The sequence below is a fragment of the Hemibagrus wyckioides genome, linkage group LG03, assembly GCF_019097595.1.
Source record: "Hemibagrus wyckioides isolate EC202008001 linkage group LG03, SWU_Hwy_1.0, whole genome shotgun sequence".
Lineage (NCBI taxonomy): Eukaryota > Metazoa > Chordata > Actinopteri > Siluriformes > Bagridae > Hemibagrus > Hemibagrus wyckioides.
In genome coordinates this window covers 12,700,989-12,726,793 of record NC_080712.1, presented here as the reverse complement: position 1 = coordinate 12,726,793, position 25,805 = coordinate 12,700,989, and the positions used below count along the sequence as shown (strand labels likewise).

At 38.8% G+C, this 25,805-nt stretch overlaps 1 protein-coding gene and 1 long non-coding RNA gene across 3 annotated transcripts; one reads left to right on the top strand and one right to left on the bottom strand.

Moving 5' to 3' along the window:
* Positions 1 to 3,384: 3,384 nt before the first annotated feature.
* LOC131351393 (uncharacterized) lies at positions 3,385 to 12,634 on the bottom strand. Its single transcript, XR_009204391.1, has 3 exons — positions 12,451 to 12,634; positions 5,299 to 5,372; positions 3,385 to 4,240 (listed from the first exon to the last, which is right to left on the bottom strand). It is a non-coding gene; the product is annotated as an uncharacterized LOC131351393 (long non-coding RNA).
* Positions 12,635 to 17,838: 5,204 nt separating this feature from the next.
* Positions 17,839 to 25,544, top strand: cdc42ep3 (CDC42 effector protein (Rho GTPase binding) 3). Of its 2 annotated transcripts, none has more exons than XM_058386372.1 (2): positions 17,839 to 18,357; positions 23,746 to 25,544. In XM_058386372.1, the coding sequence occupies exon 2, from the start codon at positions 23,969 to 23,971 to the stop codon at positions 24,941 to 24,943; it is 975 nt and encodes a 324-aa protein (XP_058242355.1). In that variant the 5' UTR covers positions 17,839 to 18,357; positions 23,746 to 23,968; the 3' UTR covers positions 24,944 to 25,544. The 2 variants fall into 2 exon arrangements, with proteins under 2 accessions (XP_058242355.1, XP_058242356.1); XM_058386373.1 differs by having other exon boundaries at positions 17,839 to 18,366.
* The last annotated feature ends 261 nt before the right edge of the window (positions 25,545 to 25,805 follow it).

The following is a 25,805-nucleotide window of genomic DNA, read 5'->3' as shown; positions in this document are numbered from 1 at the left end:
TATTTTCTGACTCTTTCTTGCAAAAACTTTCTAGATCCATCAAATTGTAAGGGAATCTTCTGTTCAAAGACTGCTTTCGGTCATCCACAGATTTATAGCTTGTGATTCAGGTCTGAGCTCTGGCTACATCATTCAAAAACACTGATTTTTTGGTTAAGCTTTGTTTGCTTTGAGTTGCTGTCTTGCTGAAAGGTGAAATTTCTTTTCATCTTCAGCTTACTAGCAGATGTCTGAAGGTTGTACACTAATATTGACTGGTATTCATGATTCCACCTTGATAAAAGCCCTAGTTCTGGCAGATGACAAGCATAATAATAAGATAAAGTATGATGTAGCACCACAATGCTGCACTGTGGATATGGTGATCCTTTGGTGATTGATTTTTTGCACATACCTATTGAAATTGGTCTCATCAGACTGTAACTCATTTTGCCACATGGTTTGGGGTGATTTATTTGAGCTTGGATGTTTTTTATGAAAAAAGGCACCCTACCCCATAGCCCAGACGTGTGAAGAATATGAGAGACTTTAGCAGAGAGTAATCAGTACTTGTCCTGCAGCTCCTTTATTAAATTCTGGGGTTGATCAGAATAAATTTGTTGATGACAGCCATGGGTGGAAAAAGTCACAAGACAAATCACAAAACCATTCCATATTATCAGGGGTTTGTAGAATTTATATCCACTGTATATGCATATCATTACAATTGCAGCAAATCGTAACATGTAACACACATATAAAAATAGAAACTTATTTTGGAGATAAATGTAACTGTCCTCACCATGACCCTCTGCCCTCATGAGGGTATAAGAGCCTGCATGTGCCGCCGTGGCTACCACTGTACGTGACACTCTGCAGTGGCCTTGCATGCCATACCCAGAAGATCAATATCAGCCTGAGACCAATCCAGGTGCTTGTTTTGTGTCTGTGTAGGAGAATTACTCCTGTCCCATCTCTGACACGTACACTTGTGTTGCTGACACAGACGAAGATGTAGATGTGCATGTATACACGTAGGGGAAGTAGTTCTTTACCTATTGAATGAAGAGGAAATTAAATCAAAAAGAAATTTGGGATGTTCATGACACATTCCCAGATTTGACCTGCTTTGGAATGTCTGGAGTTGCCTCTGCATCCAGGGAGTTTAAGAGGTTAATTCTTCTAGTTGTTTTTTCCCCCTCAAAAAGCCAATTAGCTATTTATGAGCTACGAAGTAATACACAGAGCTGCTACTCAACTTGCATAGTCAAGTAAAAATGAAAATACTTCTCTAAACAAATACTCTAATGGAGCTTTTAATGCTTTACCCAAGTTAAAGTAAGGATAAGACAATACAAAAAAGATTGAGAAAGAAATCGAAGTTGAAGTGACAGTTGATTAATGCCAGTTCGGCTAAATCGCTAAAGCATTAACTAACATTAAAATTGTATTTGACACTATTCTTTCTGTTTATTCAATTTTGTTTATTTTTATACCATTTTTAACAAAGATACAGAAATATATAAATTCAGGATAGAAATTTAAAGGAAATTCATTATAGGTTTAATCTGAAGTCTATTTTGTTGAAGTTATCGTCCATGTGGGTTCAGGTGGGTTCATCCTCAGCTGTGAGTGGATTTCCAAACAGAAGAGCATCAGCATGGAGAAAGGGACAGAATCAATATAATAATTTTAATAGTCAATCATTTTAATATGCTAATAATATAATAAAGCTCAAATCAAATTGTCAAAAAACAAACTGCCTAAAAATACCACCTGACTTTTGTAGTAATGAATATTTTGTCATTTATTTAAGGAAAAATTTGTGAACAAGCATAGCCCAAATTTTTTGTTTTTTTCTCCTACTTGAAGGTTTATGACAGAATGTACATAAAATAATCTCAGATAGAAGTCTTTATTTATCACATACACATTACAGTACAGTAGAGTAAAATTCGTTTTTGCATATTCCAACTTTGGAGGTTGGGGTCAGAGCGCAGAGTCAGTCATGATACAACACCCCTGGAGCGTAGAGGGTTAAAGTCCTTGCTCAAGGGCCCAACAGTGGCAGCTTGGTAGTGCTGGGGCTTGAACCATGATCTTCCACCCAGAGCCTTGGGCCACCACTGCCTTATCAAGTCACATCCACTATAGTTTAGATTAGTTTAATCAAATGCTTAGATACGGTTATGTCATAATATATTTTATGTAATATTTATGTTATTTAATATATAATATTTAAATAATAATAACAGGGCACAACATAGATGGCTGTGGAGGCATCGTAACTAAAAGGACTGTATTGAAAACATGGGTACATTGTGAAGTACCTGAGTTGTGTCTCTGTATATCAATGCAATCTCTCGTGAAAATTTAAAGCTTGATTAATAAACTTGGACTCTAAAACAGAAATTCGAATATTGGTCACATTTCAAGTTCAGATGTAAATCCTCCAAGCACGTGGCTGAGATGACATGCAGCACATATAGATATTTACCAGCAGATGGCGCTTGCATTACTGCCACTGGAACATCATATTATCTCACCTTTGCTGGAGTGAAATGGTGCAGCTAGTAAGGCAACCTCTAAGGTCTTATAATCTAATGACTCCTGTTTTAATTATATTACATTTAAAAGTTGTTATGTAAAGAAATAAACATTTAAACATAGGTAAAATGTCCTTCAAAACAACCTATGGATGTTCAAGATAAATTACTTAAAACATCAATAAATACAGTAAGAAAACATCATAATCCACTTTGACTATGTCTTACCTTAAAATATAATCTATAAGATACTTAACAGGATTCATCAACAGGATTTTTATTTTTTATTTTCAATGATTACCTGTTTTTCAATTGGCTGACAAAGTCACTTTAAAAATTAATCAAATTGTTATATATTGTATTATTAATGAAAATAATTATAATTTTAAGTAATATTAATGTTGTTACAATATAAATATTGATACAATATAAAATATGATATTTTTAATTAAAAAATATGTAAAACAACCATTACAATAGGTCTTAATCAGCTTCCTATAGTTCAGTAGTCAGGGCACTGATCAAGGAGTCGCATAATAATTCCAGTGCACTCTATAGAAAAATCCCACTGTTCACTGCAAAAAAAAGGGATCATCGATGCTCAATACTGTATGTTCCCTTACTGGATTTAATCTGATAATATCTGAAGCCTCTCATCTCAAAATAGATAGATAGATAGATAGATAGATAGATAGATAGATAGATAAATAAATAAATAAATAAATGAATGAATGAATGAATGAATGAATGAATGAATGAATGAATGAATGAATGAATGAATGAATGAATGAATGAATGAATGATCTGACAACTTCATCTACAAATGTCTAGTGAGCCTGGGTTATTTTCCAGAGCCGGAAATCATGTACTGGATACACTGGTTCAAGATGTAGGGAGCCAGGGAGCTGAATGTCCTTATGCCATTAGCAGGGTTATAATGTAACACATTTTCCTACATTTGATCATTCTATGGTAAAAACTAGACCTTGATTTCTTAGATTCAGTATTGAGAAAATGATTTTTAAATAGCACAGCAATTATAGAACATCCCACTAGCTGTCCTAATATTTCTGAAATGTTGAATCTAACCATGTCATACAGTTTAAAAAGGAATGATCTTAGTGTCTATTTTAACAAATGTGGACATATGTGTGAAAATCCATATTATAACTGCAGACCAGGCTCCAAAATATAAATCATGGATTTGTAAAGCTTTAGTCATTTCACAGTTATGTCTTCGCTCCTCAAAGCTAAATGATGTTCAGACTGTGATTACACTAAACACTAAACACTAGCTTTAGCAACCAGAAAATATTCCTATGACTCAAATATGTGGATGGATGCAACCTCTGTAGCGTGAAATCATGTCTAGCCAAAACATAAACAATATTACACAGCAAAATGACTAATTTAGAATAAGCTTTTTGGTTTAATTATGTATAGTAACTGCAGTTTCTCAGCCTGTAGCCTGCATCGTGCAACATCGTGTCTCAAGATGTTTCTGTAAAAACAAACACATAGTCTAAAGCATTTGGAACTTCTCATACAAGCTTTTGCATGGTGCCTATCCAAATGAGAAAAATGTGTTTAGATTTATAGACTAAGAAGGGCAGAGACGGAAGCTGTGGGCTTTAAATAATTTTCCTTTCTGGAGGTGCAAAAATTCATCCACCATCCAAAAAGATCTTGTTTGCACATCCTTCCAGGAATTCGGACTGAGGAGAAAAAGAAAACGAATTGTTAAGGCTAGAATTAAAAGCCATAGCACTACACACACACACACGCTCCTGATCTCACACTAGTGCTTGTTGCTGAACTTTAAGAGTGACAAGGGCCAAGTGACAATGTGAATATCAAATACATAAACACACACACACACCAAGTTATGGCTTGACTGCTGACTGTTACTAAACAAAAACACTAGAGACTCTGAATTACTCTGATTATGAATAATCATCTACTCAGAGAACACATCACCAAAGCAACAATCTTTTTTAGCTTACCTAAAGTGATTAAGTGAAACTTAATATTCATGACAGAGCTAGTGTCAGTAGCTGTTGCTCTTGATACTAATGCAAGTTCTGACCAATAAGCCTTGACCTTACAACAGTGCTGTGTGTAAGATTTAAATATTGCTGGGTGGTTTAGGAGTCCACGCTTGCTTGTGTGCTGCTCCATGCAGAGGCCAGAGCAGCCTGTTTCCTTATGCATGCCAGTGGTCAGCCTTCTGCCTACACACCCTCTGCTATTTCAGGCTCTCTCCCTCTCCCTCCGCAAACCCCCCTCCAACCCCCACCCCCCCCTTTCCAGCTGCATCTGGGCTAATAGAGAAAGTAAAGAGAAATAAACCAAGAAAGAGAAAAAGTAGGGGCGTTTCTCAGAAGTGTAAAAGCTAAAAATACTATAAAGGTATCTTTGTAGTAGGCAGACATTACAGTCTTTCTCTTACTGTGAACTTAACACAGTAAAAGAAAGATTTGAAATGTTCAGGAAGAGAAACAACTTTGAGGTACTGTATAGTATGTAGGCTTCAAGGAGAACATTGTGAAGCATCTGGTTTGTTTTATATGGACACGAGCCACTGAATGAAATCAAAGGGAATGTAATGTGCATATGCATTCGAGGAGCTTGATGGCTGTTAAAGTGGTTGAATTTGGCATACAATGTCTTTCATGCGGTGTTTGTAGGTAAGGTGAGAACATTTGCGTAACATATGAGTATTCTCGCATGTACGACGAAGGCCAGCACGGTTGTAGGAAGAACTCTGACTGACCTGCTGTGCTTCTCTTTGCTTTTGATGAACACTTGGCAAGCAGTTGGACACGCATCTTAACACATACTGCAATTCTAAGGACACAGAATACAGACAAGGCATGACTTGATCTGTTACTGAAAATGGGAGCTCACATGATACCAAACAGGCAGATAGTATACTGTCATGGATACTCATGTAACTTTTATACACTGTGATTCAAACACAAAAAACTTCCATAACTTGCATAACATTATATATAGTTGTATATATATGTACACACACTGGCTACCCTTTATAGAATCCCAGCTCTGGAATTCTGATCCCAATAATATTTTCGCTTCCCCCCCCCCTTTTTTGTTCTCCTTTAAAGTCCACGGACAGACTGGCCACTTTGGCTCCAGCATGACAGATAAGTGGACACAGCTGGACAGTGGGGACAAGTGGATGCAGACTGTCTAATGATTTACTCTCAGCTCTGTGACAGGCTGAGGAGCAAGCACCCATCAACCTGCCGCTCTCTGGGAAAGAAACTCGAACCACATGGAAGTACGGGAGATCCCCTTTCAATAGCCACATTTGAGGAACACACCAGGCGGAATCTTTCCCATTCCGAATGAACAGGGATCCTGTGGTCACAGTTGTGTTTGATATTTTACAAAGATATAGACCATAATACGCCTGGGGTGTAGGCTAAACAGTGCTATCAGTCATTACTAATGATCAGCTGTGAATTTTATTTTTGCTGTATACATAATAGAGATTCAGTCCAGGACATATATTTGCCTCACAAGATTTTAGCAACATGATATATTAGCTGGACTGCACATATTGTACATGCCAATATACACAAGCCAAGGTGTTTATGACAGAAACAATGTTGCTGTATAGAGTCATACATTTCAAATATACTTACATTAAACTTTGCGAACATACAGATGGTCAGAAGATAACAGTAATAGAGACAGCAAAGCAATCACAGCTTACTGTGTTGTTCTAATACATTATCCTTTCAATAATGACAGCTCATTCACAGGGTACGGTACAGTACGGTAGATTATCCACATAATCTAAGAATAATAATAAACTGATTTTTAAAACAAAACATGCTGATATTTAAAAAATGTAATATTTGATATAGTAAAGCTTTCTGTAGGTTGATGTGAATTTAACATTCCTAGGAGGAGTCTATATATATTTGGTCTTACTAAATTAAAAGACAGAGAGAGAAGAGGCTGGTGAGGTGTTTTCTAATGCAAATGACAAAAGGAAAGTGTACGTTATGTAATCAAAGCATCCATCCATCCATTTTCTATGCCGCTTTATTCCTAATTAGGGTCAGTGCTGGAGCCTATCCCAGCACACATAGGGCGAAAGGCACTGGTACAACCTGGACAGGTCGCCAGTCCATCACAGGTATATATCCATATATGTATATATATATATATATATATATATATATATATATATATATATATATATATACAGACAACCACACACACTCACACCTATGGGCAATTTAGAGTTACCAATCAACCTAATGTACATGTTTTTGGATTGTGGGAGCAAAACAGAGGAGTAAACCCTGGAGTGGTTTTACCTAGAGTAAACCCACACAGGCACAAGGAGAACATGCAAACTCCACACAGAAAGGCCCCTGCCTGTTCAAACCCAGGACCTTCTTGCTGTGAGGCAACAGTGCTAACCACTAAGCCACCATGCGGCCCGTAATCAAAACAGTAAATATTAAAAACACTTTACTCAAATACACCTTTCAATTCAGAATAATTACCTTCTTCATACCACACACTTACCTGGTTAATAAATACAACTTATCTGACTATAAAAAACACAATCTTTTCCATTAAATTTTGTTTATATCCAGAGCACCTTATAAAATATTAGTTAAAATATGAGCTCTGTTCCAAGCTCTGTTGGAAACTAAATAAGCACGTTGTGAATCATGCTAATAACAGATACAAAATGTATGTACTTAACACAATAGATACTGGAAAATGTTACAGTACAAATTCTAAGTTATTTAATGTCTGTGAGATGGAGGGAGGTTGAAGAGGATGAAGCTGTGTTGATATGATGGCTTAGTTACTATCTGCTGGAGCAGGCCACTGAGTGGAACAATACAAGCAGAAAGGAGCATGTCAGGCACTAGGAATGCTGTGCTTGTAAATTCATAAACATTAGAAAGAATGCCTTGACCACGGCTGTTTTGCTCTTATGGAAGGAACTCAAACCGCAGCACTCAAGAGGACCACAAACATGGAAATGAATCCCTGTGATAGAGCAGCTTGCTAAAAATTATTCTAACGGTTGCTGCGGGCAAGAAAACCTCCTATCTGTCATCGTCAGACTCTCAAGACAGTAGCAACTGATCTGAGCTTTCGATTGGCTGAGTTTCTGTGTAATGGAAATGTTTCAGAGAGATGTAGTTACTTGTTTGATGAGTTTAAAAGTGGTCCAGGTTAAGCTGAGGGCAAATTTAATTGTCAGTTTTAGGTTTCACTGCAAAGACTGAAAATTACCATTGGTTCTATTGCTTGTCTTCATTGTTATCTAAAGGCTTGGGTTATCATTATTGGAAATACTCATCAATTAATTTTATACTAAAAAATGCTGCTTGACGTGGTGGTTTCCCAAAACCATTCACATTACAGATACAGATCAAGAGATTCTGTTCACATAAACCACCAGAATAAAGAAAAACGTGATCTCTCTGACTTTGATCATCTCATCGTTTTTGGTACCAGTAGGCTGGTTTGAGTATTTCAGTAACTGCTCATCTCCAGGGAATTTTACACAACACTACCAAGTTATCAGAGGTTTCTGAAATACTTGAACCAGTCCATCATGCACCAAAAACCAGGCCATGGTGAAAGTCACAGAAATCAAAAATTTCTTTATTCTGATGTTTGATGTGAAGGTGAAGCTATTGACCTGTATTTGCATTATTTTGTATTTGCATTGTGCTGATTGACTGATTGGTTAACTGCATAAATAAGCCTGTGTAGCTATTAAAGTGGATAGTCAGTGTATATATTTATATAGTTCATTACCCCATATATTTTTTTCCCCATTAACAAAACACTGTATATTGGCACTCAGTTACCAGGAATATTTTTTCTTGTCCATAACCACATTATCTTTTCTCATAATCAGTTTTTAGATGAGCAATTATAGATGTCTACAAGATAGAAGTAAAACAAGATGTTATCTCGATAAAACTCTTCATGAATATGTTGATAAATCAAGCTCACTGCTGACTGTTGTGACTGTGTTGTGTGATACATTGGAACACAACTTATGCATAAATATAGGGGCATGTCTGTAATATTCAAAATGTGAATAGAGAGTGAAAAGTCAGCAACAAGGTTTTTTTTTTTTTTATCCTTTTACCCACTTTAGCTCAAAGGCATGTTTTAAAAACTGGAAGCGCTCCTTTGTGGATGTTTTATGTCACAAAAACTCAAAAGCTTTCGGGGAAAAAGTTGTAAGTTAATTGCACTGGTGCTGATACATGTTTAAATAAACATTCAAAACCACATTCATTGTTATGAAGGGTGCCAATACTTATGGAGAGCACTAATAACTAATCTTTCACAAATCTGGTACAGCACCTCCCTTTTAGAAACACTATCATTTGGTAGCTTTATTTGAATTTAACAGCAATCATGCTAGAATGCTTACTTTTCCACATAGTCTTGGAGTGTGGCATGATGGTACAATATGTAGAATAGCTGCCTCACAGCTCCAGAGTCCCTGCCTCAACCCAGAGCTTGGGTTACTATCTCTTAATAATTTCTGTTCATGTTCTCCCAATGTCCATGTGTCTTTCTTCCAGGCTCTCTGGTTTCCTCCCACCTCCCAAGACCATGCCACTGTGACCCTGACAAAGGATAAAGCACTTTCCTGAAAGTAATTAATCTTGGATGCTTTTGCCAAAATATCTGCTGAAAACCCCCTTTATGACATTTCTTCCTGTACATGTCATCTCTCTCAGCACTAATTAAAGTCTGTATACTGAGATAGATGTAACTCTTGAAAAAGAATGCATCTTGGAAGCATTGCTAAAGGGAAATATCTTGTCTTAATGGAGTTATATTGTAACATGGGAATCAAATGAAGCACCTTGTAATGCACATCTGGGGCAATATTACAGTGTGTATCATGTTTTATTATGGGTTGTTAAAGAGACCTATGAATGTTTAGAACTTAAAACCAAAACTATCCTGTAATGAACATGCACTGTATATTCCAAGCACACAGAAAATAAGGTGTAATTTAAATAAAGATATTAGTCAATCAAATAAGGCTGTTAGCCCTTGTGATATCAACTTGTAACATGGCTGTTACGTTATATGTGAGGCTGGGCGCTTTTGTTCATCATTTGTCTTATGTGAGAATTCTTTCCTCTACACACAAGGTCAGAGCAACTGTACAAGTTCCAAGGCAATTCCTGTATACACACTCAACTGTCCAGCATGTGCCATGTGTTTCTTCCAATCCACACACTCTCTGTGGAACAATAAACCCAAACCAAAGTATCTGTGGCATGTACCCATCCTATCTACACACACACACACACACACACACAGACACACACACATCAATGAAACTCATCAAGATGCTAATGCTGCTTCTTAAAAATTGAGATTTTACGCACACCTTTGTGCCTTCAAATCATTCCTTTATTTTCTTCAAGCATATTCTGTGCTTCTAAACAAACGCTGGCTTGAAATGCCTCATTAAGACTCCATTTCCCAAATGTTGCAGAATGTAAACCTGTGTAACAAAGATTACAAAGATAGCCCTCTTTCTTTCCTAAGGCCTATGCTGGGATTTTTGTGTTTATGAAAAGTGGAATGGTATCACAAATAATCCCCTGTCTGACGCCAACGACACAAAACAGATGTACATGAAAGAAGCATATCAATGTCTGTGCTTATTTTCCTCTCCTCTATCAGTCTGACTAACTCAGAAAAAAATTTTACAACTTAGGAATTTAAAACATTTCCCACTTTAAAATGGGTCGATGTTATTGTTAGTCATATTAATAGGACTTTTCCTTTCCAGACTGTCAACATTCTCGAGAATAAGTACCATCAGGGTGTATTTGTAAGAGGGAGTCCAGAAGGTTCCACAGCTGTTAATGAAGTGTTGAGTCGAAGCTGAAGTTCAGTATTAACATCCTGTGCAACAGAAGTGTTAGATAGCTTGTTTTTAGAGCATCACTATTATAACATTGCACAGGATCAGGAAAGTATGAGGAGAAGAAGAGAAAACAAGTCTAAATATAGTGTTTAAATGCTTGGTGAAGCAAGGATTTAACTTTAACAAATGAACAAGTAAACTCATTCCTGAAGGTAGAGAATAAGATACCTTATGAGGATATTCATTCATTCATATTCACTGCTGGCTTTATTCTTTTCAGGGTCATAGTAGGTCATAGAAACATTGGGTGCGAAGCATGAATACTCTTTTGGATAGGACCCTGGTCCATCGCACGATACCATGCAAACATTCACACGCTTATTTAGACCCAAGGGCAATTCAATCTACAGAGAGAGGAAACCAGAGAACCTGGAGGAAATCCAAAATAATATGATCTCAGACACTTTGACCATGGCATGGTTGTTGACGCCAGACAGGCTGGTTTGAGTATTTCAGATACTGCTGATCTCTTGGGGTTTTTACACACAACAGTCTCTAGAGTTTTCATAGAATTGTGTGAAAAACAACAAACATCAAGTGAGCGACAGTTTTGCTGGTGGAAATGTTTTGTTTATGAGAGAGATCAGATGTAAAATGGCCTGAATGGTTCCAGACAACATGATACAATGACTCAAATAATCACTCTTTACAACTGTGGTAAGCAGAAAAGCATTTCACAACATATAAAACATCAAACCTTGAGGTGGATGAGCTACAACAGACCACCACATTGGGTTCCACTCCAGTCAGCCAAGAATAGGAATCTGGGGCTTTAGTGGTCACTAAAGTGTCACACTTTTCACCCACACTGGACAGTTGAAGATTAGAAAAATATCCAGTGAATTTTTTAGTCTTTAACTGTCCACTGTGGGTGACCCTATGGCCACAGTAGCCTCAATTTAACTACTCGCCCATACATGCATGATTTTATGCATTATACTGCTGTCACATCATTGGCTGATTAAATAATTGCATGTATAGGTGTACAGGTGATCCCAATAAAGTGCTCAGTATGTATACAAGTTGTCATGTCAATAAATATATGTGTAATGCAATACAGTGCAATTCACAGTCTACAAAACATTCTAAAAGGCCACAGGTCTGCTGACGTTTCTTAAACTAATCTCTTGGAATGCTATTTACTGACCATACTGATAAGAAGAGGAGGATCTTCCGGATTCCCAAAAGGGAGTGACAGACAGCGTCCCCTTGAGGGGTCTTTCTACAAATAAGTAATTAAATATACACTGATAAAATCTACTGAGATACTTTTTCATTCCACTGGAATTACAGTAGCGGAAATTGAGACACTTTATTTTACAGTCCACTTAATTCTAGGATTTTAGCTTGTATGTGGTACATGCAACAGGCAAAAAATTTTTATTCTTTTTGAATATTTTCTTACGGTGATGAAGCCAGGAATATCCATGTCGCCACTTCATGTTAAGGTTTCTGTAGCCACAACACTTGGCACACCATAACTGAGTACTGCTTATCCTACACAGGATCAGGGGGACACATCGGACAAGGTGGCAACTCATCATGGCACAATCACACACACACCCCAACCACGCACCGCAGAAAAATTTAGAGATGCTAATCAAGGCATGTCAAAGGACTGGGGAGGAAACCCCCGAAGCACAGGGAGAACACGCAAACTCTAGACAGAGCACTGAACGCCCAGTCCCGGATGTGTGAGACAAACATGCTAACCACTAAGGCACTACGCCTCCAAATCAGCCACATTCATTGTATGAAAAAAAGATGTCATTAGTTAAATATTGCTAAAGTCTCCTAATATTATATCTCATAATATTATATTGTAGGTGCTTATCATCCCACTAAAACTGGATTGTAACAGTTAGCTAAATGGTTAATACCATTAAGATGAGTTAACACTAAGACTGACAAGACTAATGGGTGATAGAATCTCTTAGGCACACATACCTGTCACATTACAGTTTCCATCTTCATCCTCCTGACTCTCAGCCTCTCCCTAAACTAATGCCATGTTGCTCTCAGTCACTGCCTATATGAAGTGGCTGTACTTGCTTATTGGACAGAACAATTAGAAATCTAATAAGTCTCATCTAATCCAGTTATAAATGTGCCTAAACCGAGCTGATATGAATCAGGAATAAACAGGATGCTGCCATGCTACTCATCTTCATTTAACTCCTTTAGCAGTAAATCACTGAAATCCAACTGCTTCTCTTCTTAAAGAAACAGAACCACTGACTTTTACTGGCATAATGGAACATTTCACATCTGCTACTGATTTCTTACATATCTCACTTAAGTTATAGTTTCTGTTCCTGCATTTTAGGGTGAATTCCCCATGTTTGACTCAAGGCTAAACACTTCTATATCACCATCTAGGTTTTAACAATATATATTTTATATATATGGCCAAAGGTTTGTGAACACCTGACAATCACACCCATATGTGCTTCTTCCACAAACTGTTGCCACAAAATTGGAAACACATAATTGTAAAGAATGTCTTTGATTGCTGTAGCATTGCAACTTCTTTTCACTGGAACTAAGAGACCCCAAACCTGTTCCAGCACGATGAGTGAGGGCCATGAAGACATGTGGTGCCAAGTTTGGTGGAAGAATAGACACTTAATTGTAACCTACAAAACAATTACTGTATGAACTGTGTGCAAATATGAGTGTATATTTTTCTACACTGGAACCTAATGTCATCTATTTGCCTTTGGACATAATATAGTATAAATTGGCTCGAGTCAGTGCTTTGGGTTGGCCTCGGTGTGACTTCTTTTCTGTGGCTCTTCTGCCCTGTACCATTTTTACTCTGTAATAAGGGCCAAGTGTGCTGCCTGTTCTCAGCAAATAAATAGCTGTGTTCTGCAGCTGTCCTCCAGGGCAACTCTGACGCTGGTTCTTTGGGCCAACCGCAATCTGATTACAAGACAGAGGGGTCTGTGGAAGAGGTTACAAGAATTCTTTGGAGTTCACTCCCTCCATAATTGGTCTTTTTTTCTTTTTGCCTAAATACGTCAGATTTCATCAAGTCATCACATACAGTAACAAGCAGAGCAATCGTGCACTTTTTTTCATGGACACCAGCTCTTCGATGTCTTCGATTGGTCTTTCCTAAAATTACAGCTAGCCAAATGCAGCTTATTTCTTTCACGTCAGAGGGGTCCAGAGTGCACAGTCCATCAGCCTGGGTTAATTTAGGTGCATTTATGAAGTGCAATTTAAAAGCGCTGCGCTCATGCCTGCTGTCAGCTGGAAATTTATTACTGCATTAAGGGAGTGTGTTTCTAAGGAGTCCTGGTGATAAGCACAGATGGCACTTTCAGTGATTAAGTAGAAAGATTCGGAACTGGATTTATGAAAAGAACAGAACATTTTACTCATGGATATTAGCTTAGGACATTCATAAAAAAAACCCCAAAAAAACACAGGAATGTTTCAAGGCCAGTTAATAGCGGTACACTTCATCACATGAAGTAAAAGCTTTCGTTACCAGAGATAGGGCTGATACTCCCACTTTATTTCTACTGACTCAATTTGCTACAGATTTTGTGTGACTTTAAAAATACTGGTGCTAACAAGATAGCACATGCTCTGACACACTCAGCCATATAGAGGTGCCTCTGGTGGTGCAAGAGCATGTGCAAATCATGGCACTAAATTTGGATTTATTTATTTTTTAACCGAGACAGAGACAGTACCACATTTACTACAATGATATTTGCAAGAATACTCTGTCAGTCTGATGAGGAGCTAAGTATTTTTAATTAAAACCATTTAGACAGCCATATCATAGACTGAAGAAACTATACTGTATGTTAAAAACAAGATGCACAGCTGAGTGTGTGTAGCATGACTATATTTATTAGCAATTAGAAAGCAGGTATAATGAATGAAATAGTGTTACATATATTAAGTAGTGGCTTTATAGCTGCTTGTATCTACCTTGTAACTATGTTTATACACACATTACAAAAAACACTGCATACAAATCTCTTTGCATAAAAATCAAATGCAGGGTTAAATCCTAAAACAGTTTATTTAAGGATAATGTTCACAGAACTATATGACACATTCATACTGTAAGTACAATTTCACATTGTTATTCCCAGCAGTACTTAGACATATCCTGTCAGTCCTGCTTGATTTAGGTTTTATTGGGTTTTACCTTGACAAAAGCAGTGATTAAGTAAGTTGGTTGTCCATTGGAATTAGTGAGGGTTGTAAGAGTCAAGTCCTGTCTTGCACTCAAGTCTGGCTTTTGGTTTTTTGTATTGACTTGGACTTGCCTTGGATTTATTGCTATTTGTACTTGGACTTGTCATAGTTTTGGCTGTTTGTCTTGCTAAATATGGCCTTAACTCTTCAGAAAGAGTTTGTAAAAAAATGTTAATGTTGTCTTCTAGTTGTACTCCAATTACATGTCTGTTGTCCAGAAAGCTTCTGCAGAATTCGAGATAATTTTCCAAAGAATTTGTAAATTTGGTCTGGTATATAAGAAGCAAAGGCTTAGCCTCTAAAAAGAATTTGATAGTTAGAGTTTTGATATTTATTGTCTTGGTTTATTTGCACTCGATCTGGACGGCTAGTCCTAGTATCGACTCGACAGTGGTAGTCTTGACTATAACTCTATTGATAGCCTTTATAAGAGCTTATATGGTTTTATGTCAAGTGTCATGAAGGGTTTATGAATACGTTATACACCCATATCAACTCTTTATATAAATTCTTTACACGAAGTAAAAAAGAAAAATGCAAATATCTACAAGGTATATAATCTTTAATGACTAATTTCATCCCTCCTGTTTCAGGAGAGTTTCAGACGAATCTCATTACTGGTTTAATTCCTTCCCAAGTATGACAATAAAACTGAAAGAAACGGCTGGCTTTGACAAAAGAAGTGCTAATTAAACAAAAATGGACATTCTAAGGATTTGTATAAATTCTTACCCAACCAGATCAAAAGAAAGGCAAACTCATTACTGCTGTTGTGCACAGCTTTTACGAAAGACCCGTTTTACTATGTGAAAGTCTTGACTTTCTTGTCAAAATAAATCTAAAGCTACAGCATTTACCTAAAGTATGCCCGAAATAGTACCAGAAACTGACAGCCTCAATGGATTTCAGTGTCTAATGCCATTCGATGTTCAGACTTCAGGAGCAGGAGTTAACCGGCACATTGCATTCTGGGAAGGCTGCACAAAGTCTAGTTGTTCTCTTTGCCCAACCAAAAAGAAACTTATTAGAAACTGGGGAAATGTAGTGATTCTTTATGCCACAGTTTGAAAACATGACATTTTATGAGATGAAAACACACAGTGTCAGCCTTGGATGACACAGACATTCCTGGCTGTGGGTCACAAGTTTGAACAGTATTTTATTGTATATTTGTTTGCACTGCTCAAGCTGAAGTGGTACACAGCCTGGCTGAAAACAGTATAACATGGTTTTAGCAGAAGCAGTAAAGCAGACAGGACAACATGTTTCTATCAGACAGTCTATTTATATGTTCTGTATATGTTAAACAGAAGAGAAGCTTTTTCGGTGGAACAAGTTGTTCTGGGTGTGTGGTGGAAAGCCTTAAACATATTACTTGAACTTTTTCTAGGCACTGTACTGTATTTTATTCGAAACCATGTGCTTTCCACATGCCTGCCTCAATGAGATCACTCTTTGCACATCCACCCCCAGGGCCAAAGTGCCCCATTCAGAAAGCTGTTTAGATGTTACCAAATGACGCCTGTTTCAGTTAATTAGTGGGTGGCTCAACATTAGCCCACCAGTCAGAAAAACCAGCCCTGAAGAAACACAGTCAGCCTCTTCTACCCATTAGAGGACTAAATGTGTTGCAGAGCAGTGGATAAATGGATTATGGAGCGTCTGTGTGAGGAGTCAGCTGAAGGCAAGAAGAGATTTATATGTTTTTTATGATTGTCAAATGCTGACGCTGCAAACTCAGAACTTTAAACAAACTTGCAAGAACACGCCAGAAGCTACCTGTTCTGAAACAACCACTCACTGATACACACTCTATGCCTCTGAGACACACACACAAACACATACACACAACCACTCACTGATACACACTCTATGCCTCTGAGACACACACACAAACACATACACACAACCACTCACTGATACACACTCTATGCCTCTGAGACACACACACAAACACATACACACAACCACTCACTGATACACACTCTATGCCTCTGAGACACACACACAAACACATACACACAACCACTCACTGATACACACTCTATGCCTCTGAGGCATGCACACACACACAGGCACTCACTTATACACACTCTATGCCTCTGAGGTACACACACAAATACACACACAGCCACTCACTTGTACACACTTTATGCCTCTGAGGCACACACACACACAAACACACACACACACAACCACTCACTTGTACACACTTTATGCCTCTGAGGCACACACACACACACACACACACACACACAAACACACACACACACAACCACTCACTTATACACACTCTATGCCTCTGAGGTACACACACACACACACACACAGGTAGACAGAGGTGAACCGTTTTCATCTCTCTGCTCTCTTCCTCTTGTTGCAACATCACTGCAGAGTCGTGATTGTTGCCAAGGAAACCTGCAGTATGGGAAATGTGTAAAGTGATGAGGCTTTAGCAAACCTGGTGTGCATTTTTCCTAGGAGCTCTCAGGAAGAGATATTTACAGCACACAGGCACAGTAAACATACTTGTCCTTTAAGAAAAACCACAGTAGAGAAAAGGCTGTAAAACCTAAAGCGATTCCCACAAGAGCAGCCTTGTGGTGTGCTGTCGTGCATGTTGTCTGAAGGGCAATTCAATGAAAACAAATGTTTTCTGTTGTAATGAGACCAACAAGGCTGCACTGCATCGCTTACACATGGTTTAAATGGGCCCTGTTGTGCTCTCTGTCATGTGCTCTCTCTGTTTCTGTGTGTGTGTGTGTGTGCGCGTGTGTGTGTGTGTATGTGTGCGCGTGTGTGTGTGTGTGTGTGACGATCCTAAATGAATCATAAAAAAGATGGAGGAAGTATGTACACAAGAATGCGAGGAAAATGCCCAAAGATCTTTGGTGCATATCTGAATGTGTATTTTGGGCTAGAAACAAGACAGAGTGACTGATAGAGAGCGAGAAAGTACACAGAACACAGACATCTGATAGCAAGGGAGTGCACACTTTCTGTTAGATTTACAATGAGGATTTTTTATTCATCTTAATGTAAAAGGGTGAGGAGGAGAGAGCAACTGGCCAAAACAAGGGAGGGTAGAGATTACATGAGGAACACAGGGAGGGAAGAAGAGAGCGAAAACAGGGTGATTGAGAACCAGCATCTCTTAATAGGGTATTTACAGCTCCACACTCTCTCCACTGTCCATTCTGGATGTAGCAGCAATTCTAGCAAGCTGAGAAATCACAGAAATAGAGGCAAAGGAATTATATATATATAGAGGAAGAGAAAGAGAGAAAGAGAGAGAGAGAGAGAGAGAGACAGAGACAGGTGCTGCAGAAGGGGAGAGCAGGAAAGAGGAGGAGGAGATTTCTCCTCGAGCAGAACGCAGCAGAAGAGAGAAGCCGCACACAGTTACTCAGAGGAATTCCTAAACAGCTGTCCGGTAGACCTCCTGCCTGTGTGGAACAGACATCCAGTGCAAAGAGACGGAAAGACAGAGTGAGAGACAGGGAGGAAGAGAAAACCACTGTAGACTACACCACACAGAAGTTATTTGGGACATTAAAATTTCACAAGACAAGCCGTTACTTCTTCTGCAGGAAGAACTGAGACATTTATCTTGAGAAGATAAATACACAGGTAAAAAATGTAAGCTGTGAATTATTGAATTACAAGATGTGCTGCCAATATATAGCATGAATAGTTTTTTAAAGGTATTGTTAAGGTGACATTTATATGTGGAATTTCTATTTCTTCTTTTCTTTAGTTTCTTTTTAAATGTAAGTTAGTAGTTATAAGAGGTATTAGTAAATTGTGCTACAATGCTGTATAACACTAAAAAATGCTTATGGTTGTGAATGCTTAGTAGCCTTAATAAAATAAATATTCCTGCTCATTTGAGACTCAAGGAAATCAAGGGGGGCGTGTGATTTTCGGCAAAGAGGAAAAACTCCTCGGTAAATTATTCTATTAAGTTATTTCATGCATACCACATGCCTGACTGTGTTGAATAGGTTTTGTGTCCTTAGGAAGTTCTCAAAGTAAAGCGGAAGCAATGACACGCTAGTGCAATATGGACAGAAGTAGTCGAGCATGTGCCCACAACAAGAGATGAAGCACAGGAAAGGCAACCTGATACTTTTTTGCCACTGCAGCAAACACTTTCCCACTCAGTCGACACACTAACCGCAATAACTGTAGCGCTGCTATTCAGCGGCAGCCAGAAGAACTTGGAGAGTTCTTCCAGCTGTTTTGACGTCCCCTTCGTGTATTTCAGCCCTCTCATTTCATCTTCAGCATGCGGTGAGCCAAAGACAACATGGGGGCTGAGAACAGAAGGAGAGGTGGACAGCAGGGGAGGGAAAAAAATAAAGAAAGAGAGAATAACAGATGAGGTTGAAACGAGAAGAATACTTGCTCCACCCTGCCTGTCTCAGAAGACTCAGAACTCTTTAGCCCTCAGGCCTCGAAAGGAAGCGCCTAGCCTGAAGTATAATTACAGCTCCCTTTATGTTACAAACTGGCAAGCCAAACTGGAGGAATGCTGAGTGAAGGCTGCCATTAGCCTATGTGCTATCAGCCTTTAATCTCTTTTATTACAGGGTGCAAAAGATCGGGTCTTCTGACTATTTTGGACATAGGAATGTTTAAGGTTAAGGGTCGGTCTTGCAGAAACAGTTTGGTCACTCCAGTGACATGCTAGTCATCCGTTTCCTCAGAAACAAATCAGCTGAATATATCTAGCATAAGATCATCTAGGTGACACAGTTGGGATGGCTCTTAAATACAGCAGCAACAACTGCAGAGCTCCATGTAGCCACCACATTTTCAGCCAAAAAAGGCCAAGGCTAAAATAGGTCAGAGCGACACTCAGAGACAGCACTGTTGTAGGCTCTAAATTAACGGCTATCCTTGAAATGCACTCCTGCATACAGTGAGCTGAAACTGCTAAATATTATCTTTGCACTTGTTTAGATGAGAGCATGCTCATATAGACACTAATAATAAGCTGACCCACATTCTCAGACTCTGATTTAATTACCAAGAACAAATTAGAAGCTGACATAAGTCAACACAAGGACCCTTACTTTCCATCTCACTAGTCCCCATTAAGACCCCCCTTCTTTCTAACTGCCCATCTCCGTAATTAAACAGCACCCTCTTAGTGTCTGGAGTGGGTCCAGGCTTTGGTTCTCACTCAGCCAGCGGGATCAGAGATACACTGATGACCTGCTGGCATGCAGGCCTTATGCACCATTGTGGATGATTGAGATAGTACAGCACTAACACCTCTGAAGAGACTGTGTGACAGAAGTGGGTGGGTGGCTAGAAGGGAAATACTGTTATATTCTACAGTTGAGGACATGGACACAGCCATGTGGGTGGCAGAGTGGCAGCTGCAAGTCTTGAAATATGCCCTGCTAGCGGTATACCCACCCAACTCATGTTTACTAAATCGTGCACAATAGAAATACACAGCGATATACAAGCTAAATAAGCAAGCTTTAGTGATAAACAGTTACTACTGATTTATTGACCAATTACTGATTTGTTTTTGTAATACTCTTTGCAAGGCAGTGGGATGATTGGACTGGACTTTTCATATTTGTTTCAATTTTCAGTTTTTAAAAAATTGCAGAAAGTTTAAAGATTAAAGATTAAGATGCTATTTTTAGTTAATGAACTGTATATTGCTTGATTTTACACCTTAAAGCTTATCAGAGGTTCCTAAAAGTATCAAAGCTTCCTCGAGGGAAGTTCATATAGCTCTGGTTTCTTAGCATCCTATAGAGTTTCTACTTGGAACACTTTCTGTTATATGGTCTGCTGATGTTGAAAGTCAATCTGAAGAGTCTTTAAAGGTTGTGTAAAGTGTAGAACAATTAGGAATCTGATACAGTAAAGAGTGGTTGAACAAACAAAGGAAGATATTAGATATTTTAATATTCAATATCAATGACAGATATTCAATCATTGCAACCGTGTCCTATACATAATTAGGTTCTTCCACCACTTAGTGTGCTCTTGCCCTCCATTTGCATTTCTATGTCTTAAAATCTGGAAGAGCCACAGATACAGTACAGAAGACATAGTCTGCCTGCTCCTTGTCCATATTTCTTAAAAATGACACTGTAGTAGAGCATGGTGTTTAGCTTAAAAACCCGACACTAATAAAAGGGATTCATTCACCACTACAGTGCATTAGTATTATTTTAAAAACATCTTGTGAACCACATTAAATTTAAATACAGCTGAACGTTTCAGCCCTACAATCTTCAAAATCTCAGACATGGTTTCTTGAAGCACTGATGGAATGCATAGTTATTTGTGAAATTCCTCATGTGAAACTTGAGCACAGGCCCCTGCTTCCCAAGCAAAGTGTTAGATTTACTCCACATGACATGTCTTGACATCAAATCCCACCACAAAGAGTATTACTGTATTTACCGACACACATCCTTCACGGTATTTGTTAACATCCATCCTGCTTTGCAAAGCCCCCTAAACGGCTGTTTCAGATCAAGGCACTAACACTAACTGAAAGCACTAATCATTTCCTCATGGAAAAATAATGTATGATGTGTACATTTCCTTAAAGACATTTTGAATCAGCAAGCAGTCTTCCAGGGTGTGAGAGCCTGTGAGTGATCAATAAGCTAATAGTGCTAATAGGTGTAATGACATTCTCCTGTCTCAGCACTGTAGACAGAGCTCTCTCATTACTCCCTCTCTTTTCGCACATACACACAAAGGCTTAAACACACAGAGCTCCTATTAGAAAAGAATGTGGATGCTGATCACGGGTGGGGAGGGGGTGCTTGTGGCACGCGACAGGCTAGATTGTTGGTGTGAATCCAATTTGCTTCCTTGCTTGAGTGTGTGCATCGAGTCAAGGTCAAAATACAGAGTTGAAGAAATATAATGGACGTCAATGGGATTATCACAGAGACCGAGCAAAAGACAAAGAAGACTGTTAGAGATAAATACACAACCAGTGCGATGAGTAGATTAGCTGGTTTAACTGTCACAGTTTTCACACGTCTCTTTGCCCTGCACATGCTTGCCTTTCACACAAACTCATAAAGTTCTCTTCCCCCCACACTTTTACTTTGCCATATAGTAATTTCACAGTAATTTTAGGCTAGGACAGCAGGAATACTAACACACATTCATTAGACTACACACACACACATTCCTTATCCATCCATAAAGCTTAGAGAAACTATATTTAGCTCTCTGGATGTAAGTCAGATGAGGTTTAGGCTATTTGTGTTGAAATGCATCAGCATCTAAAAATGTCTTTAAAGACATGTGGACACTTTACCCTCTGGACTATGCAAACACACACACACACACACACACACTTACTTTGAGTAGGCTAAAAAGAACAATGCTACTCATTCAGTCTATGTAGGAAGAAATAGCAGTCATTGTCTAAGTACCATTCATTTTCCCTACACAATGTCACAAGTACTTTTTCCCGGTCTAGTGTTAGCCTTGATGCTGTGTACATGCACTGTAAATTGTTAGCATTTTACCAGAGTCAAGTCATGTATCCTGAGGAAATGGAATCCGTGCTGTTTTGTAAACAGATTGGAATTTCTGCTGTTTTGTCTTCTTTGGCTGCCACTTGCTGTGTTCGGGGCAGAGAGAACACAGTGCTGAAGCTTGTAGTGTCTTATTTCAGCCAAAAAGCTTAATGCTCTTTTTTATTTGGGCGCACACAGAAAATTGGATAAGTGATAAAATATCCAGGTCTGTGTAACACTTCATTTAGTGGCATCTATACATAGCTCAAGGTGTTTTTCTGATTGAGGTCTCAGTGGCAAGAAAAAGTACTGAGCTGTGCTGCAACAGGAATGTGGATGTTTTTTCAGTCGTACTCATTGGTGTGGACTTGGCCCAGCCACTACTTTTGTGATAGCTTGCAGTCTGTCAGTGAGGGTCAGCGCTTAGAGGTTTCTCAAAAGTAAATATGTCTATAAATGGGCAAGTAGTCTGCCTCTCTTTCTCTCTCTCGACTCTCCCTCCTGCCCTCAGTTCTCTCTCCTTCATTCTCCTCATCTAGAAATAAATCCACCTCACTTTAAATGCTTTTAATCCTTGCTGTTTTTGCATACATCATACTCACACCCTAGTTTAGCATATAAGCGTGTCTTTTTGGGAAGATCACAAATTTGTAGAAATATATACGTTTTTCTCTGCCTCACTCTGTCTGCATGGCAGTACGGTAGCTTTCTCTCCTGAGTCATTCTCACACTGATCCTTCTAAAGCCCCATCTCCTCTTCTCCTCTCTTAGACCAATGTGGAATCCAGCTGGTCCATATTAGCACATACTAAACAGGAGCCGGACTCAGTCTGAGCCAATGACAGCTTGGGCCCCTCACCATTCATGTCTTTCTGGTTGTTATACTGATCTGAGATCAGGAGTATGATGAAGTCATTTTTGGGGCTATCCTCTGTGGCACGCAGTGTTCTTCTCGTCTCCAGGGGCTTTGCTATGAGTTTAGTAAAGCGATATCTTTGTTGGGCGGCTTCATGACAGACGCCATATATCATCAGTGACAAACTGGTAGACTGAGAAGACTACTCTATAAAAATGTCAACCTGCACACGAGGCATTACTTGAAAACTGAATGGAATGCAAAGTAAAACATCTCAGCTCTGTTCATTACACATGTACTGCTTTACAGAAGACAGATCCCTTTTGTAAGACCAAACAGAAGACAATAGGCCAGGCTGTTTTCTTGACTGAACCTATAGACACAATAAAAAAAAGATGAGAAATTTAGCTAAATGGTTGCTACTTGGAGCACTCTTTGTGTTCTACATAAGACCCTTTAAGAGTTCCTCTAAAGGAACCAATGAAGAACCCCCAATGTATATAGATATAAAAGGGCATATTATTGATGTTATATCAAGCTTAGCTTGTAATAAAATATCATTAGATATAAAATAGCAAAACATTCTACACAAAAAAACAAAAAACAATGTAATAAAAATAAATGTTTCTCTGTTTTCTCCAGGTCAAAGACATCCCATCTGGTCTATTAAGTCCAAATCAGCCGAACACTGAGGCCTGAGGACACTGTCACTGTATATCAACAATCCTCAAGTATCTGAGAATGTAACTCCTCTTATTTTCTTGGGAGAACTCGGATCAGCATCAGTTCTGCATCATAGGATTGCAGGGTTCAAAGACATCTCCCTTTCTTCTTTCTCTTCTCTCACGGATTTTACTGTTCTGAGATGCCAGCCAAAACTCCCATTTACCTAAAATCCAACAACAGCAAGAAAGGGAAGAAGTGTCGCCTTAGAGACATTCTGTCCCCAGACATGATCAGTCCTCCACTAGGAGACTTCCGTCATACTGTTCACATTGGTAAAGGGGGTTTGTGTGACACCTTTGGTGACATGACCTTCCTTCAGGGCAAGTTTGAGCTGCTTCCTGGGAAGAGTGGCCTGATTCGTCCACAATATGGTGCCCATGGCGAGTTCATGCGAGCTAACAGTGCATCTGATGCCTCCTACATTGAAACTCCTTCACCAATCCTGAAGAATGCTATCTCACTCCCTACCATTGGGGGGAGCCAAGCACTGACCCTGCCTCACATCACTACCACCATATTACCCATGACCCGGGACCCTCTGGACGACCCACCCACTCCACCAGCCAGCTCAGAAGAGACAGATGACCTGGAGATCCTGCAAATGGAGAACCTTCTTCAGTCCATAACTATCTTCAGACGTGATCCCAGTCCTCTTCTAGAGGAGGTTAGTGAGAAATCCTTATTTCCTATCAACTTTATGGAGAAATCACTGGAAAAGAATACCCCCATACCCCAATACACCTCTGAGAATGATGATACTAAAAAGTCATTGATGTCTCTCTTCATCAATGGCAATCACAATGAAAATGACAACAGCAATAGGAGTAGCAAATGCAAAGACAACGGCATCAACAACAATGGCTATAATGACATGGACAGTGACATCTTTCTGTATGAAAAAGAGCTGGCCAGCATGAATGGAGATTGGGAAAATAGAGATAGTGGTGTAGAGGAAGGACGCATTTGTGACTTTGACTTTGAGCTTTCTAAAAGCAAGAGTCTGTCTCAGGAGTCTGTGAACCACAACACTGGGTCACTGCTGTCTCTTGAACTGGACTTGGGCCCTTCTATCTTGGATGACATACTCAATATCATGAGTAAGCCTGAGTCGTGAACTATCTTGAAGGAAGAGAAAAGAAAGACTTGCCAGTCAAATCAAACACATACGATTTTTGGGTATTATACATGGAGCAAAGGAACTAAAAAGGCAAAGATGCCTCAGTGATATTTCTCCCAGTATATTTTTATCCTCAACTTCAACTTTCTGTGCTTAACCAGTGTTGTTTCTCTTCTAGGCCATAAGAGATGCATGCTTTATCAAATTTAGGGAAGCTACACAGAGATATTGTGCCTTTTAATATCACCATCAAGTTCAATCAAGAACTAAAACTGTTTGGTGTGCTCATCAGTTCCATCACAGGTGTAAATAAAGGCAGGATATTTTACAGTATGCTGTTGTTCACTAATGCACACTGTTACATGTTATGTAATGATGTAATGATATTTCTCTAAGAGATTTACTGTACAGCTGTGTGAATTATCTCCAAACTTTGTCACAACCCCTTTGTCCTCACCTCCCACCCTGTACAGATATTATATTTATACTGACTCTATCATTAATTGTGCTACAGAAGCATCAATGCATATACCTATGTTTTTACTGTGTGGAGATACAATATAAAATAAATGAGAAAATAAATAACTTTTTGATATGTCCCACTTGCTTATCTTTTGGGAAATGCTATGCTCTATGAGAATTATACATATTTATGAAAAGTAATGAATGCTACAGATGTGCTAGCAGCAAGAATATGGAGCACACCCACCTTTTCCCTCGTCTCTGACATTCTTCTCATTCACCCAGAATGCCCTGCAGTGGGATCAGAGGTGGGTGAACAGTGCAGTCATTTCTACAGCCAGACGCCTGCACCGTTTGTCTACAAGTTGCTTGGTCAGAGAGAAGAGAGGGTCTTATC

Coding starts and splice junctions, on each gene's coding strand:
- cdc42ep3 (XM_058386372.1), top strand. CDS start 23,969: ATGCCAGCCAAAACTCCCATTTACCTAAAATCCAACAACAGCAAGAAA.